The following is a 19,325-nucleotide window of genomic DNA, read 5'->3' as shown; positions in this document are numbered from 1 at the left end:
GGATGGTAAGGTCAGAATTTGATATCAACAACATGAAAGCATGGATCTATCCTGCCTTGTATCAACGGTTCAGGCTGGTGGTAGTGGTGCAATGGTGTGGGGGATATTTTCTTAGCTCACTTTGGGCCCATTAGTACCAATTGAGCATCATATCAATGCAACAGCCTAACTGAGTATTGTTGCTGACCATGTCCATCCCTTTATGACCACAGTGTACCTATCTTTTGATGGCTACTTCCAGCAGGATAACACACCATGTCAAAGCATGAATCATCTCAAACTGGTTTCTTGAACATGACAATGAGTTCACTGTACTCAAATGGCCTCCACAGTCCCTTTGGGATGTGGTGAAATGGGAGATTGGCATCATGGATGTGCAGCTGACAAATCTGCAGCAACTGTGTGATGCTATCATGTCAATATGGAGCAAAATCTCAGGAATATTTCCAGTACCTTGTTGAACCTATACCATGAAAGATTAAGACAGTTCTGAGGAAAAATAATGAATTTAAGTAATAATTATCACTGATTTTACAATTCCTAAACTTCAACCAACTACCAATTCTGCCAGTATATACATTTATATTTTCTAAATCAGGACTTTCTGAAGTATTTCGAAAAAATTATAAGTGAAGTTTATAAACTAATTTGGAGAGGATCACGTGCTGGACTGCTTGCAGCTGGCCCCGCATTATTCAATTTATGATTCACCAATCAGACGATTCCTAAGCCACTGTAAATACCCTAAGTTCCATATAACAGCCATCTTCGTTTTGAGGAAGCCCCCCTTCCATCCCTACTCCTCCTTTCCTAGATTGGTGGGCAGGTGGCCCAGTGGTTAGCACTGTTGCCTCACAGCAAGAACGTCACTGGTTCTAGTTCTTACCAAGCCAGCCGACATTTCTGTGCGGAGTTTACACGTTCTCCCCGTGCTCACGTGGGTTTCCCCCGGGTTCCTCCCACTGTCCAAAAGCATGCAACTTAAGTTAATTGACTAATCCAAATCAGCACTATAGACATGCTCCTAGTAAGTAGTTATCTTAAAAGCGCAATCACTATCTGTTCATTAGCTATTACAGCAGGGTAGTTCTCGAGATGTACCCGAGTTCAAATTCCCCTTATACCTTGCAAACGGGAGGGAGCCCCGGGCTCGAGGGTCTTATGAGCTCAGGGCTTTCTCCAGGGAAAGCATGCCAAATACACTTTATTATCAATCATTAGCTAAGTGTGAACTCTAAAAACTTATTTACACAGACAATCAGCATATCCTGGGTTTTAAAGGGACAGTTCACCAAAAAATGAAGATATACTTACTGATTACTCATCCTCAAGTTGTTCCAAGCTTTATGATGTTCTGTTGAACACGAAGATATTTTGAAGAATGCTAAAAAAAATAACTACTGACTCTCATAGTAGAAAGAAACTCAAAGGTGAGAAACAAATTTAAAAGATGACAGAATTTTTGGGGTGAACTACCCCTTTAAGTGAATCTTCAACTCAATAAAACACACAAGACTTGTTGATCAACATGATTTTTGTTGTATTTTAAATAATGATGAACGTAGTAGTCAGAAACTCAGTCTGAGGTTATGATTTGTTGGTTTTTCAAGTAACCAAAATTGAACAGTATCGCTCTGGAAAGGTGGATCACTGACAAAAATATAAAGTTACTATCCTGACATATTTCTGTACCAAACTGCATCACAAGTGTGTTAAAAAAAATGCTGTTTACACACACACAGAATGGAAAATGTGGCCATAATAATAATAGTAATGAGGACTCAACAGTCAACACTGACCTGCCTTTGGCCTTCAGCGTTTGTTTTACGTGATGACAGAGCGGCAGGTTGAGTTGACTTCTCTTCAGATTCATTTTCATCATAAAAAACATAAATAAAAGGCAGAAACCTGCAGCTTGAACTGACCGCAACAAACCAACTGTGCTCGTCTTAAAATGACCTGTAGCTGACTTCAATTAATGACGAATCTACATGCTACACAACCGCTAACGCATTTGAAGAAAACAACGGAAAGTGCTCAGAAGTAAGAGGGACAGCAGTTGGCCAAATAATGCCAGCGCTTTACAGAAAGCAGCTTGATATTAAGAATCAATCCTGTGGCTTTTTTTTTAGCTTGGAAACTTTTCATCTGTGATAAAAGCAAACTGGTCCAGAAAAATCTGCTTTCAAGTGTACAAGCAGAATTCTCCTGTTTAACAGTACATTCAGTAAAAGCCTTTATAAATGCTGCTTGGACCTCAACGTGTGACATTTTAGAGACTGTGGAAGTCCAAGTTTCATACTGCAAAGCAAAACCTGACTGAAACACATCATTGGTGTTATGGCTGTAAGAAGATGCGAAGGAAAGAACTGAAATGCGTTAAAAACAAAGATCCACATGGTTGTGAGGTTTGGAATCTGCGTGGTTGCCAGTAAACCATAAATTCCTCCACGGCTCACGTCTGTTTCTGAACAGTCAACTTGTTCTCTGAGAAAAGTCACAGCCTTTGTTAAATTCAAGGTTTGTGAGGCCGGGAGAAAGGCATATTTCACCGCCAATGTTGAGCGAAGAGGTAAAAGCAACCTGAAAAATCCTGGCTGAGCCAACAGGAATGTTTGGGCAGGCTCGCTTGTTGACAATATCCAGCTCTGCCTGAGCAAAACTTTGGGTTTTTTGTTGTCTTATTATAAAGTCCAATCCGGCCTGCTATGCTGAGGGTCCGAAATCTATGAGGCTTTGTCCTGGTCTGGACAGTGGGACAGTTTGCAGTCACACAGCTCTCTGTAGATCCTCTTGCGAACTCGAGGCATGTCCTCTTGAGTGAACAACAGCGGCTTCATGAAGGCCAGGCACTTACAGTACTGCAAAAACAAAACACACACTGCTTTACGTGGTTGAAGAAGACCAACACACAATAGGTTATGCTTTTGGAAGAGATAAAGGCCCAATCCCAATTCTACTCCTTAGCCCTTCCCCTTACCCTTAAGGAGATGTACACATTAGTATTTTTTGTCATTATTATGAATTTTTACAACAAACAAGCACATGTTTTAATACATTCATAACCGCGTTTGTGTTTTATCGTCATGCATTAAATTTTTTTTAAATAAAAACCGTTAAATCTATGATCCATAATCATAACTCATGTATAGCAGTCCCACAGCATTCTGACACTCGAATCCCCTGCCAGTAATGTCTAGTGGCTGGGAATGGGCTTTTTACAGTGTCTGCTATAATGTTAATGGTTTCAAGCGTTTATGAGTTTCTTTGTTCTGTTGAAAACAAAAAAAAAAGAGAGATTTCGAAGAATGCGAAAACCTGTACCCATTGACTTCTATAATATGAATAACACAATGGATGTCAATGGTTACAGGCTTTCTTCAAAATATCCTCCTTTTATATTCAACAAAACAAAGGTTTGGAAGAATCACGTCTTGCAAAGTGAGTAAATCTTGACAGAATCCTCAGTTTTTGGTAAACTACACCTTTATTATGCTGAAAACATGTGAAAATATGCTAGCAATTTGAAAACATTAGGAAGATAAAATGGGTGGTCATTATAACCACAGTCTTATATCAACTTACTCTTTAAAATTGTGAATGTATGAATGAATGTAATAGATGAATGTATTGGGGTTTAAGAGGACTAAATAACTGGAGTCCTGTCCTGCACAATGATTTGCCCTCCTTTGAAAATGTAATTGCTTTTCAAATATTTCCCAACAACTTTTTAAATACGTTTAAACTAGTTCTGTCAAACAATTAATTGCATCCAAAGTTTGTATTTATAAACTATATTTGTGTGTACTGTGTATATGTTTGTGTATACATTTATGCATATGTATGCACGCATGTATGCATGTATGTATGTACAGTTGAAGTCAGAATTATTAGTCTCCATTTGAATTTTTTTTCTTTTTTAAATATTTCCCAAATGATGTTTAACAGAGCAAGGAAATTTTCACAGTATGTCTGATAATATTTTTTCTTCTGGAGAAAGTCTTATTTGTTTTAATTTGTCTAGAATAAAAGCAGTTTTTAATTTTTTTCTAAATATTTATGGTCAAAATTATTAGCCCCTTTAAGCAATTTTTTTTTCGTCTACAGAACAAACTATCATTATACAATAACTTGCCTAATTACCTTAACCTGCCTAGTTAACCTAATTAACCTAGTTAAGCCTTTAAATGTCACTTTAAGCTGTATAGAAGTGTCTTATAAAATATCTAGTAAAATATTATTTACTGTCATCATATCAAAGATGAAATAAATCAGTTTTTAGAAATGAGTTATTAAAACTACTATGTTTAGAAATGTGTTGAACAAATCCGCTCTCCATTAAACAGAAAACGAGAAATAAAATAAACAGAGGGGCTAATAATTCAGGGGGTTAATAATTCTAACTTCAACTTTTTGCATGTATGTATGCCATGGTGAAAGATAATATAGAAGATAATAAATATTGCACATCCTTTTCTTGTATTTATCTTACTGGCTGGCTTGTTAATAAAAAAAAAAAAAAAAAAAAAAAAAAAATCAAAAGATGCCATTTGGAGTATTTTTGTCAACACCAAATGTTCCCACTGAACATCTTTCTTCATCACCCATAATGCAAAGCAGCACAAGTACAAGTATATGTAAGTATGTATTACCTCCAAAACAAAAGCTCCACAGTCATTGTCATTCTTCTGCTGTGGAATGGTCTGGGGAAGAGCAAAAAAATTATTACTAAAAATAATTAGAACAACAACTAAAAGCAGAGATTTATTAATCACACATACACTTAATACACAAATACACTTCATTAAAGTGTATAAACATCACCTACATATTATATAGCTCAAGGTTAAATCAGACCTCCTAGTTTTTCGCGATTCTGCGATCGCTGAATCCAATACAAAAATCAACAAAAAGTCACACATTTTTGTAAAAATTATCACAAAAACATTTAAATAATCTTATAAAACATCAAATCCGAATCATATAATCAAATTATATTTATTTCAGTTTGCAATTAATTGTTTTACATGCCTTATGGACGTTGCATATTTCAGTTTCTCTCGATAAATGATGTCTCACCTGCACCATCACAATCAATACATGACAGTGGAGGGAGGGGTGGGGGGAGTTGTTTTGCAGCCTATGCAGTAAGCAGACGCGGATGAAGCGCAAGTGATTTACATGTGAAGTCAATGCAAAGATACGATTAGACATCCTGTGATGCAAATTGGGCGTTTTGTGCGTTTGACGCGCTTCAGACAGTAAAAAAAGTGTGAGCAAACATCTAAAAAAATGGAGCAATAGCACAAACAGAAAAGCAAGCAGCTTACAATGATGGAGATTGGTTGAAGGATGACAGTCGCTGGACCTGACTGAATTTAAAGTGTGTAAAGCTGGTATTAGGATGTTCGTGAAATCGATAAATGATTTCGTTTAACTCTTTCCCCACAGTTAATGAGAAAAACGCTTCCCTGCGACGAGTTTTACAGCAATCCGTGCACTAATGCATTTCCTATGTGTGAGGTACATGTCAGATGCTCCAGGGAGCAAAATCCGAGAGAGAGTAAAAGTAAGTTTGTTCATAAAAATAAGTGTTATACAACCTTCCTTTGGCTTAATCCCTACAGTTTTAGATCTGTTATAGATTATGTCTTGAGAAGAGACCATAAGAAGCTTTATTTTTGTGACTTGTGTCAGATAGCACACCTAACACAGTAGGCTACCTAATAGGAAAAAAAATAAATAAACAATAAAAAAAAAATTATATATATATATATATATATATATATATATATATATATATATATATATATATATATATATATATATACATATATATATATATACATATATATATATATATATATACACACAGACACACACACACACACACACACACACTTTTTTTTATTGCAAAATTGTCCTCACAATCACAAAATAAATCCTGAAAAACTAGGGTCTGTTAAATATGCTTATACAGTGGGGGAAATAAGTATTGAACACGTTACCTTTTTTTCTAAAAAAAACTATTTCTAAAGGTGGTGTTGACTTGACATTTTCATCAGATGTTGGTAACAACCAATGAAATCCAAATACGCAAAGAAAACAATATAAATTAGTTTACAAATAAAGTTATGCTTGAAAAAGAAAAAAAAGAACATGAAGATGGTGTAGAAAGGCAGTGAAAGCCCAGACAATAGCTGAAATCTCACAGTAGTTCTTTAGCAACCCTCTGCCCTTCCTCATTGTAAGTGAATATCAGCTGCAACATCTACATTAGCAGGATGGATGCATTAGTAGGAGGATGAAGATGAAACCAGGGTGGACATTTCAGCAAGACAATGATCCAAAACACAGCCGAGGAAACTCTCAAATGCTTTCAGAAAAAGAAAAATCAAGCTGTAGAATGGCCCAGCCAATCACCTGACTCCAATCCAATAGAAAATACATAATAAATATCAGATCAGATAAATATCAAGTCTGTGAATAACTCACATCTGAGCAATGCATGTGACTTCATTCTCCATTTAAGAGGCGTCTTTAAGCTGCCATCACCAAAAACAGCCTTTTATATAAAGTATTAAATACATTTTAGTAGTTCAGCACTTACTCCTTGTGTCACTCCCTTGTTATTAATTACGAATAGCATTTTTTTCAGATTTTTTTTGTTTTGATATATTTTTGTTTGTATTGTTTGGGTTTTTACCAAAATCTGTTGTTCAATACGTATTTCCCCCACTGTATATAATAACCTTAACTTGTAAAAGCTCTTAGTTACTAGCTAATTAGTTAAAGTTATTAGTAACTAATAAAGTCATGTTAACTAATAACCTTCACTTTTCCGATTTTGATTGTAATGCAATGATGTGCAATGTTCGTAAAGCTGCTTTAAACTAGTAATTAATGTGAAAAGTTCTGTACAAATAAACTTGAATTGAATGTATTAAGAAGCTTCTTGTTCCAGACCTTGTTGATGAGCATCTTCCAGCCCTTCTGAAAGACCAGTTGTTTCTTCTCTTTTGCTTCCTCCATGATGTATTTCATGACGTTCTGTGGAGAAGAGACACACGTCAGCTCAGCTCGGTGTGAAGAGTCTGCTCAAACACACAGCTCATAAAACACTTACGTCCAAAGCAAACTTGAACAGGATGCCCTGGGAGTCGTAGAAGTTGATGTTCTGCTTGGAAATGTCCACAGTTATGAGCGACCAGTGGATCTCCAGATGAAGAGGAATCAGAATCAGTGTCTTCGAAAACAGATCAACCTGAGCACATCAACACAGACGGAATCAGACACTTTACAAAATGACTATTTTATGACTATTATATTCTCTAAAGCAGACATGCCCAAAGTAGGGCCATCCCATCTGAAAAGAGGGAGAATGATGGGGAGGTGGTTGGGGCGAATGCCTTTGACAGAGATCGTCATTTCCAGTTTAACATAACCTTTTGTTTTATTGCTGAGCTACAAAAAAAGCAGACTGAAATTAAATTTAAATCACCATTACTGTAATAAGTTCATTATTAAATGTTACACAAAATACTGCATTAGTGAATATGATTTAAAGCAACATTTTCTAATTATTTTTAAATATTACACAATAAATAAGTAAATTACGCAAGGCAAAATTAATATACAGTTGAAGACAGAATTATTAGCCCCCCTGAATTATTAGTCCCCTTCTGTTTTTTTTCCCAATTTCTGTTTAATGGAGAGCACATTTCTAAACATAATAGTTTTAATAACTCATTTCTAAGACCGGATTTATTTTATCTTTGCCATGATGACAATAAATAATATTTGACTAGATATTTTTCAAGATACGTCTATACAGCTTAAAGTGACATTTAAAGGCCTAATAAGGTTAATAGGCAGGTTAGGGTAATAAGGCAAGTTATTGTTTAACGATGGTTTGTTCTGTATACTATAAAAAAAAACAGCTTAAATGGGCTAATAATTTTGACTTTAAAATGATTTTTTTTATGCTTTTATTCTAGCCAAAATAAAACAAATAAGACTTTATCTAAAAGTTAAACTATTATCAGACATACTGTGAAAATTTCCTTGCTCTGTTAAACATCATGTGGGAAATATTTAAAAAGGGAAAAAAATTCAAAGAAGGCCTAATAATTCTGACTTCAACTGTATACGGTTTGGTATGTATATTTGGCCGACAGCCCTCAATCAAGTTTGCTTTTTGGCCCTTCATAAGAAAAAGTTTGGGCACCCCTGCTCCAAAGTATAAGCTTCATTGTGATTTTATTTTTAAGTGTTCTTCTAAATATTTCCTGACAGAAAGTCAAACAGGATTGAGTGACTAAATACTTTTACTCAACTCCAAAATTTCCTAAGCATTAGATTTGCGATGTGGACTTAAATCTATATCACAATATTTTCTGGTATTTATTGCAATAACAATATTTATGACAATATTTCATATGTGTATGTGTATTTAATGGGTAATGTAATAAATAATATAAGTAATTATCGTTACAACTACTGTATTTAGATTACTGTGATGGTTGGGTTTAACGTTAATAAAATACAATCATTTTATTGTATTTTATTGTTATTAATTATACAATAATTTAATAAATAATTCTTATTAACTTCCGACAGCAGCTGTTGACTCTTTGAAAATATATGAATTATTTCAAGCCGTTCTAGGTATTTTTATAAGAATAAAGTATATTTATAATGTAAAGCTTATTGACTGAGCCTTTGTCCTTAAAATGACCTTAAAAAAGATTTACAATAAGAAACAAATAATGAAATAAAAAAATATATATATAACATATATAGCCATAGATAATAAGAACAAACTAATTACAGAAAACCAAGTTGTGTAGTATAACTAAAATATGGACTTAAAAAAATGTAAAGTTAGTTAGTAAAATATAATCTTAGTTATATTTTTACAGGTGTATTGCAAACAATAAGATATTGCCCATGCCTAGCATTAGTCAAAAAGGAAATGTCATTCAGAAATGATACACTCTTCATTATGCAATAATCAAACAATAACAGTGAAGTAAAGTTCTGCATGCTGTGACTTTCACCTTTTTGGTCCACCGTCTCACTCCTTCATAACCTTTTGCTACGAACTGTCGGTAAAAAAAACTGTTGAAGAAATGAACCTAGAAAAGGACAAAGAAAAAAATGTCAACTGAGTTTCAGTGTGAACTTTTGAAGCATCAACGGCCCTGTGTAACTAAAATAAAGTATTTTAGATATTAGTATCGGTAAGTTAGTCTTAAGGATTCAAAAGTGCTGCAACACAGTGACAACATCACCATTTTGAAGATATAAACATCCAAAGCTTGCAGTTTGTCACTTCCACCTAAATGGATCAACAATTCTTTTGACATCATACTGAAATTGAGTTTCAGTATGGAATATTGAGGTCTCAAAGGTCCCATAACATTAATTTTACTTTCTTTATTGTCTGCAAGTGAAAGTTTTTCTTTGACCAAACAACCACATCAGCTTTCACATCACACATATCACAGAAAAGACATTCAATATCATCACATAAATCACATTAAATACTTAATTAAACCCTATTCATAATTAAAACGCAATTTTTCAAAATCTAATGGCAGTCGGCACAAAGGATTGCCATTAAAATAAAGTATTTTATATGTTAGTATCAGTATGTTAGTCTTAAGGATTCTAGTGTGCTCCAACACAGTGACAACATTAGCGTTTAAAAGAAATAAACATCCAAAGATTGCAGTTTGTCATTTCCAACTAAATGGATCAACAATTGTTTTGACATCATACTTTAGTGTCATCAAATTTCTGACCAATCAGAATCATAATCAGAAAGAGCTTTATTGCCAGGTATGTTCACACATACGAGGAATTTGTCATTGTGACAGAGCTTCTACAGGGCAACAGAATTACAGAGACAGGATAAAAAACAGATAATAAATATATTTACAAAAATAGAAGTAGGTAGTGAATACAAATATACAATTTGACAAGTGTATGTACAGGTATATTACTATATACAACGTTATATGTGCAGCTGTTATGTGCAAATTGGCATGTAAAGTGTGTTGTTAAATAAGTGTATATATGTGTATAAAAGTGTATAGCAAGTAGTGATGTGGTTCCACAATTATTATCATCAAGTATTCATGAGATTGATTGCCTGAGGGAAGAAGCTGTTTCTGTGTCGGGCTGTTCTGGTGCGCAGTGCTTTGTAGCGTCGACCAGAAGGTAAAAGTTCAAAGAGGCAATCAAATGCTTTCTAGTATCTGACATGTCCCGCCCCTTTCAAGATGCTTCTCATTTGCTTTTCATTTATAAAATCTGTCACTGGCAGTGCTGTGAGAAAAACAAATCACTATTGACTGTTTTTATTAGGGGAGGAGCTACTTTACGACATGCCCCCCAAAAAAATCAGTTGAGATTACATCCAACATTGAATAAAAATTCCCATTTTCTATATTTATGACTTTGTTCTCATTTTATTGTCACTTTAAATTGATAAAAAAAAATCTAAACTTCATCATTTGCTCACTTTTTTTATTTGTTCCAAGCCAGTTAAAATTTCTGTTAAACACACAAAAAGTTATTCTGAACAATGCTGGAAACCTGTAACCATTGACTTCAATTCAATTCATCTTTGTTTCTATAGCACTTTTTACAATGTAGATTACAGTGTCAAAGCAGCCTATGAAGAAAAGAAATTAAAAGCCAGAATATTTCAAAATGTGGAACATTCCGGCAACTCAGGCAAGCAGCAGATATGTTAAATATTTGTTTTTCCTACTATGAAAGTCAATGGTTACTGGTTTCCTACATTCTTTAAAGTAACTTCTTTAGTGTTCAGCAGAATAAAGAAACTCAAACTGGTTTGGAACGAAACAATGGAGAATAAATGATGAAAGATTTTCACTTGTGGGTGAACTACCCTTTCATTTCACACGGCAATGACAATTATTAACATTAAGGTCTCTATTTTAACGATCTAGGTGCAAAGTCTAAAGCCCATGGCGCAAAAGCATTAAGGAATGTGTCCGAATCCACTTTTGCTATTTTAAGAATGGAAAAATAAGGTTTGCACTGCGGCGCATGATCTAACAGGGTTGGGCCTATTTTCTTAATGAGTTGTGGGTGTGTTTTGAGCATAACATGCATTAAACCAATCAGAGTCTCATCTCACATTCCCTTTAAGAGTCAGTTGTGTCACGCCATGGCACATTTGCTATATACATGGTGGACTTTGTAAGTGGAAAAACTGAACGCTTCACTAGTAAGAAAACAGTAAAACGGACCATCTGCAGCACGAGGATAAAGGACGAGCCTCCTCCATTCAGCCCCTTTACTTTCTCTTTCTACTTTCACTTTTACTCTTTACTCCTTCACTTTCGTGGATAAGGAAACGGTGTTGTACACACTCCACTGAAGACATCCATTAGCCTACATATTTAATTTAGTTTGTTAAGCGCAAATGTCTGCTTCAAAACTATTTCTAATATTACTTCTATAACTACTATTACTAACTATTACTTCTAATTTTCAATATATATATATAACAATGAATAAATTAACAATATAATAATAATAGTTATATCCAAACACATGTTCTATGCCCCACATGGTCCAAAACCAAACATGTTTTTATTAAAACAAATATAAATATGCATATAATAAATAATACTGCTAATAATAATAACATTCTACAAAATCAACTTGTCATGAATAAACTGAAAAAAGCCCCCCGAGGTGAAGAAGGCATGGAGGCAGTGGTTTTTATATTTATGTAGAAAATAATATTTTTGATAATATTTTATTCCTATAATTCTTTTTCATTTGTAAAGATATTTGTGTATTGTTGTACGTCCTGTGTGTATTAAGCAATGTGTGAGCGTTTAAAGCGCACAACTAACATGCTCTGCACTGGACTTTAGACCTGCTTTCAGCTGGTCAATTGCGCAATCTCAGTTTCTCAAAATTTGCTATTTAAATGTTGGTCTGAAAATAGCAACTTATCATGCAAAACACATCTTGAGCCTTATTGCTTATTGTATGATAGGGCCCATAAACTTTACTGTCAAAATGTCACAACTTCATTCTCATCATCTTAATTTCATTCATTCATTCATTTTCTTTTCGGCTTAGTCCCTTTATTAATCTGGGGTCCCCACAGCGAAATGAACCGCCAACTTATGCAACTTTTATGCAGCAGATACCCTTCCAGCTGCAACCCATCACTGGCTAACACCCATACATTCTTATTCACACACATACACTATACTGAAAATTTAGCTCAACCCAATTCACCTCTACGGCATGTCTTTGGACTTGTGGGGGAAACCAGAACACCCGGAGGAAACCCCCACGAGCAGGGAGAACATGTAAACTCCACACAGAAATGCCAACTGACCCAGCCGAGGCTCAAACCAGCGACCCTATCATCTTAATTTAATTACTATATATTTTTTAAACAACTGTTTACCAAAAATATTTCTCTTTTTGAAAGCAGCCTCTGTCTAAGCTGTTTTATCGCTCACACCAGAATTTCACCACTTGAAATGTTTGTGTATACTTAATCTAACAGAAATAATTTCCTGGTATGTTGGTTTTCTGTAACACTTTATTTTAAGTCCCAATATATGCCATTAACAAACCCTTAAGTAAGACCATTAGCTTAATAAACTACTAAGTAGCTGCTTGTTGATAGTTAGTAAGCTAGATATTGAGTTTAGTTAGAGATGTAGAATAAGATTATACTTCATAAGTGCTAAAACACAGTTAATATCTCAATAATAAAAAGTAATAAGCCAGTAGTGAACAGTGTGAATTGTGACAAACTAAAGTGTTTCCATAATTTCCAGTGATCTGACTGTTGTAACTGACATAAGACCAATAGCTGTGTTTCCATTCAACTATTGTCATGCGCATTTTGGAATATCACCGAAAAATGCTTGATGGAGATGCCACGATTTGTATACATTTTGAAAATGTCCATAAAAACTTATGTGCATAACTGAGTAGGACAAATTTTGTATTTGATTACAATAATAATAAATTCCAGCATGTGTTTTAAAAAAGTGATGTGATTTAGTTCGAACAGATCATGTTATGACATAAATGTGTGTGATGGGACTAATTAGAGGACTTTGCAACGTTTTCAGCACTCTGTAAAAAAAAAAAAAAATCTAAAATGTTGTTTAGCAGGTTGTCAAAGGTCTCAGCTGTCAGTCTGTCATCACAGTGCTTCAGGTTTATTATTCTTCAAGGTCAAGGTGAACTTTATTTATAAAGCACCTTAAAACAACATGAATGTTGACCAAAGTGCTTCACAGACATGGCAACAATAATAAACAATTAGAGAGACAGGACAATATATGCTACAATAAAATTTAAAAAAAGTCAAAAAAAATCTGTACAGTAGAAAAATAAAATAAAAAATAAACTAATTTATATCAGTAAGCCAAACAGAAGAGGTAGGTTTTGACTGATTTTTTAAAAACACTTAATGTAGATGAAGCTCTTATTTCTAGAGTAAATGTGTTCTAAAGTTTTGGAGCATAGACTGAGAAAGCTCTGTCTCCTTTTGTTTTCAAGCAGGATTTAGGAACAATTAGGAGGAGCTGAGCAGAGCAGAGGACTTAAGAGATCTTTGGGCAGAACAAAATCTTTTAGATTCGATCAGTTCAGATATATAGGCTGGGGCAAGTGCATGTAGAGCTTTAAATGCATAAGATAAAACTTTAAAATTATTTCTCTATTACACAGGGAGCCAGTGAAGAGTGGCCTGGATGGGAGAAATATGTTTTCTCTTTTTTGTCCCAGTCAAAAAATGGGCCACTGCATTTTGGACTATAGGTGAGCGTGAGAGTGTTGCCAGTGTACAGTGCATTACAATAATCAAGCCTAGAAGAGACAAAAGCGTGAATAACAGTCTCAAAGTCTTTAAAAGAAAGAAAGGGCTTTAACTTTCTTAGTTGCTTTAGTTGGAAAAAGGTGGCCATAACCAAAAGTTTATTTGCTTGTCAAATTTCAGATCCGAGTCTTTTTTTTGACAAAAGGGTGATTACCTGACTATAGAGGCCCCAAGAGAGTGCAGTATTTTATTTATTCTTTTATTATTCTATTATTATTCCCTCCAGAATTGTCTGCGTTCCTAAAGATTGTTTCAAGTCTCCAAAAGCCATGCATTCACAGCGTTCATTGCGTTTCGTCTTCTGAGGCGCAACTCATTTACTAGAGAAGAAAAAAGACCACAGTGGCTTCTCTTACCACACTAAAACTATGATTTTCTGTCTGATATTTGCTCCAGCTTATCAGTAACTGACGATGTTGTTCTCTTTTACTGATTGGATGGAAATGCTGCTTCATTTACTCATCTTTTATGCAATATTACAGTTTTGTGCATATATTTAATTCACTTCTTTAGATGGAAACACAGCTGATCACATTATATAAAGTAAGTAGTATAAAAATAATATTGTCATATTAGTCAGTCATGATGAAAGCTTCCAGTGGAGCACTGTTTGTTCAGTCAGGAGCCGAATATTCATTAGCACTTTGAGGAAACACACTTTTACATTTTAGATCCATTCATGATTTTACCTTATGGTTTGTAGCTTCCATGATCAATTCTCCATACATGTTAATCACCTGCAAAAACACAGAAAACAAATCCTAGTTCAGTAAAAATTAAGGACATCTGAGTTAAAGACAAGTCATCTGCATAAAATTACATTTTATTAGAAAGCATATTGAATGCAAGAGATTATAGTCACAGTTTACAATAAGTTTTCATTAGTTAATGTATTTACTAACACAAACTAATAAGGAACAACACTTGTATAGCATTTATTAATCATAGTTCAACATTTACTTATACATTATTAAATCCAAATTATTTAATGCACTAATTACATGATTATGCACTGATTACATGAACTAACAATGAACAACTTTGTTTCAATTAAAAAATGTTAACAATAAATCCTAAATAAATCCTGTAATTAAAGTACTGTTCATGTTTGTAAACCGAGATTACTACAGAGATCACTTTAATAATTCTAATAGTTTTTTTGAAAAATACGTGAAAAAATGTTATATCATACAAATGAAACTAATATTTATTCTGACCCGTACTTAAAATACACATAGAAATAATATTTCATACTAAATTTGAAAGTAGTTAAATTGATTAAAACTTTGCTGACACACAAGTAAAAGCTGTTGGTTTGAAGTATAGGGGCAAAAATAAAGATTTCAAATGAATTAGTATTTAGGCTGCACTGTGATCCCTAAATCAAGTTTCTTAATTTGTCATCAAATGATTCATGTTTTAAAATATGCCTCACAAGATTTTTTGGAACATAAACTGGCTATCATCAGCTTTCATTAAGGCAAATTTAAGATTTTTAAAAACCATTGTGACCAACAATCAGAGTTGGGGTAACACATTACAAGTAACGCGTTTTACAAGTTAGGTAATAATATGACTTTTCTAAGTAATGAGTAAAGTAACGCATCACTTTTCAAAATTAAGTAATAATATTTGAGAAACACTAGAAAAAATGTAATTGCTAAATTAAAATGATTGTGGTCATGTTCACTCCGGCACACAATGAGAGAATGCAGGAACAGGCAGAAAGAAAGATGACAGAGCTTTACATTTCGGCGATAGAAATATTCTCTTCACTTCGAGCGAACTGGATAAAAGGAAAAGAGGATTATCTGAAAGGACAGTGGTTTTACTCTTAAATAAGTTAGGTTAGGTGATTAAGTTTGCCACTCAACCGGGCCCCACAAGGATATGTTCTTTCACCTCTCTTATACATCCTTTGCACAAATATGTGCCAGAGTAGGTGGAAAAATAGAACCAATATTAAATATACAGATGACACTTTATAATAATGAAACAGGTCATGGTAAAGTACTAACTAATTTTGTCAGATGGTATGAGGAGTCATATGTTCAGTTAATGTATTAAAGACAAAAGATATGATAATCGATATTAGGAAGGCTGCTCACATAAAGGTGAATACTTCCATCAAAGTGCGCAATCATACAAATACCTCTGCACAATCATTGACTGTAAACTCTCCTTTGATGAAAATTGTGAAGCAGTGTGTAAAAAGGGGCACCAGCGACTATTTTGTTTGAGAAAAGTTAAATCATTTCCATATTGATAATCACATGTTGATTTTATTTTACCATGTATTTCTTCAACCTGTTTTACCTTTAACTTTGGTGTCATGGTTTGGGAATCTTTCTGTTAAGAATAAAACGCACTGAATCAAATAGTTAAGTGATCCAGTAAACTGAGCGGGGTGTCACTAGCCAATCTGGAGGCTGTGTACACCAGGCAGCTAAAGGCAATTTCAAATTCAATTTTAAGTGACACTGCTCATCCCCTACACTTACTCCTTCTGGTCACCAGTTTCTAGTGTCAAGCTGTAAAACTAAACAATACAAAAATAGTTTCATACCAGCAGAAATCAGACACTTAAATAAGGCATAGACTAAAGCATGTTATAGATTGTTTTAAACATTTATTTGAAGGGGGGGGGGGGTGGACACTTGATGTGATTATTTATTTATTCTTCATAAGTGCTTTGTATGTTTATGTTTTATGTCTGTATGTCCATTTGTTGTTGTTACTATGTGAGTTTTTTTTTTGTGTGTGGCACATGCAAAATGCCAGTGTGAAATGAGGACTCTTGACAGCAAACCAAATCTACTTTCGAGTATAAATGAAGTAATCTAACCTAACCTATACAGTGTGTTGTTCGTTGCAGAGCTCCTCTATTTAAAAAACAGAAAAAACCCTGCAGGTTCTGGAAAAGATCAAGCCTTAGCAAGGTCAGAAAATGTAACACAAAAGTAACTCAAAAGTATTGTTACACATTACTTTCCATATAAAGTAACTAAGTAACGCAGTTACTTTTTTAGGGAGTAACTCAAAATTGTAATGCATTACTTTCAGAAGTAACTTTCATCAAAACCGCAACAAACAACGCACGTACTGCATATCCAAATATGTGATGCCTTCTCAAGTTGTAAGTAAATCAGGGTTTTGATAGCAGAAGTATATGATTTATTTTGATTATTTAACATGTTTACACATTTTAAATGATTCTTAAAATAAAATATATTGGATGTTTAATTGAAAAAATATTTGTTTTTAACACAGACATTTAAAAATAATATATTTAGAGCAGCAATAATCACACTTTTAACCAAGGTTATCATACAGTCAGAATCTTATAGCAGCCCAAGCCCATTTGCTGTGTTTGTAATGTGTAGTTGTGACAAAGAGTGTTGTTGGACTGTGATATGGTGTTTGTTGTCTATTTTTTTGTTTAATTTATTTGTAATGTACAATGGTGGTAAATGAGTTTCCCCTCACATGGATCAATAGTGTTCTAATCTAATCTAAAGTTCATTCCTTTTCTTTTTGGCTTAGTCCCTTTATTAGTTAGGGGTCACCACAGCAGAATGAACCGGCAACTTATCCAGCATATGTTTTATGCAGCAAATGCCCTTCCAGCTACAACCTAGTACAGAGAAACACCCGTACACTCTGGCATGCATACACATACACTACGGCCAATTTAGCTTATTCAATTCAACTATAGTGCGTGTGTTTGGACTGTGGGGGAAACCAGAGCACCGGTAGGAAACCCATGCAAACACAGAGAGAACATACAAACTCCACACAGAAATGCCAACTGACCCAGCCGGGACTCGAACACGAGTTTTTCCCCATCTTCATTTGAAAAAAAAAAAAAACTCTGTTCACAAGACAATGCAAAAACACACTGTGATGCATGTTAAGTGCACACCAAAGCAACAGGTGCTGATAAAAGCTGGACTCACACCAAACACAGAATTAAGTATTTGTACGACTACATTCCAACGCAAGTCAATGCAAACGTCAGAACAGAGTCAGATTACCATGTGAATGATGATTAATATGCAATGCCTTTGCTGCGAATGGGCGGAATTTGCCTTGGTCATGTTTTCCACACTTGGTGAACCCAGCCATGTTAGCCAATCAGAAAGGAGAAAACAGCGCACATGCTGACATAAAAAAAAAATAGGTTGTAGTGTCCGACCACACTTTACCCAGAGTTACAGACATTCTTCACCCTGCCCTGAGTTTTGTTTCAGTTTCAGTCACATAATACTGAATTTTCTTGTGCTCAAACAGCCAAACCATGAGGAATAAACTGGTTTTGAAAAGACTCATGTCAGCCTTAGACCTTTTAAGACCCTGCCGGAACCCTAATAAACTACTGCTATGATGAATCACTAAATCAATGAAGTCTAGATCGGATACACGGCCAGTTGGCAGTGTGATATGCACATCAATATAGCACTAATAAAATACAGCATTTTTTATGACACTCTATAACAGTAATTAATATTTTTACAGTACTGTGATGGTTGGGTTTAGGGTTGGGGTAGGTGTTAAAAATACAATTTATTGGGTAATTTAATAGACAGCATACTCGGCACAACTACTGTTTTTACACTACTGTGACGGCTGGGTTCAGGGTTGGGGTGGGGGTAGACGTTAATAAAATACAATAAATGGGAAATTTTATAAATAATATAAATAATTCTCGTTAATTTCTGGCCATAACCATATCCGATCTAGCAACAACCCCACTAGTTTGCTTGAGTGAGGGCAGCGAATGTGACGTCATCGTTGTGTTTGCAGAGGTTCGCTTTGGGTGCGTGCAACATGATTTCGGCTGGCGAAGCGCACAATTTTTTTGGGAGACTCGAGCGAACAGTTCATGCGGCGCCACGTTTGATTTGAGTTGAATATGAAACACTTTTAAGAGATTTTGTCTGAAACAGTACCATTGTACAGACATCTATATGACCCATATTCATAGAGATAACCAGATGATCAACAATTCTTGGCTAGAAATTGCAACAGCAGTGGGAAAGGAATAAAGTTTTTGTTAAAAGGTAAAACTGTCAAAGATATGAACAAGAGCAAGTGATGCATCAAATTTTGATTTAAAAATCTTGAATAGTTATAAAAATCTTTATAATCATTAAAATAATTTATAAAAAATAATAAGAATAATAAGTTTAAAAATCTTGAATGATATTAATGACATAACGTAGTTCCGGAAAATTTCTACTTTTGTTTATCCATCTGATTTTAAGGTCAGTTTCTTTTCACAACAAAGAACGCATCATGCAAGTATAAAAGCCTTGTCCATTTTGTTAGGTGCTCACACAATCAGCAGAGGCTCGCGGCACCAGACGAAAGTATAAATCAGGTCTGAGTATTTTTACATTTATAGTAAAAATGTCTCTTTTTTTGC

The 19,325-nt window shown here is 34.4% G+C and overlaps 1 protein-coding gene across 1 annotated transcript in view; it reads right to left on the bottom strand.

The window, feature by feature from the left end:
* Positions 1 to 1,516: 1,516 nt before the first annotated feature.
* The window catches only part of senp5 (SUMO specific peptidase 5), a 29,657-nt gene continuing 11,848 nt past the window's right edge, over positions 1,517 to 19,325 (bottom strand). Inside the window, exons 5-10 of the mRNA XM_056448265.1 lie at positions 14,590 to 14,637; positions 9,060 to 9,137; positions 7,127 to 7,264; positions 6,967 to 7,050; positions 4,653 to 4,703; positions 1,517 to 2,861 (exon numbers count right to left, since the gene is read on the bottom strand). Coding sequence (XP_056304240.1) covers positions 2,727 to 2,861; positions 4,653 to 4,703; positions 6,967 to 7,050; positions 7,127 to 7,264; positions 9,060 to 9,137; positions 14,590 to 14,637 — 534 coding nt within the window. The 3' untranslated portion in view covers positions 1,517 to 2,726. The remainder of the gene's footprint in view (positions 2,862 to 4,652; positions 4,704 to 6,966; positions 7,051 to 7,126; positions 7,265 to 9,059; positions 9,138 to 14,589; positions 14,638 to 19,325) is intronic.

Source organism: Danio aesculapii, chromosome 22 (assembly GCF_903798145.1).
Source record: "Danio aesculapii chromosome 22, fDanAes4.1, whole genome shotgun sequence".
NCBI classification, from domain to species: Eukaryota; Metazoa; Chordata; class Actinopteri; order Cypriniformes; family Danionidae; genus Danio; species Danio aesculapii.
Note: the sequence above shows the minus strand (reverse complement) of the source record. Positions and strands in the feature narration are given on the sequence as shown.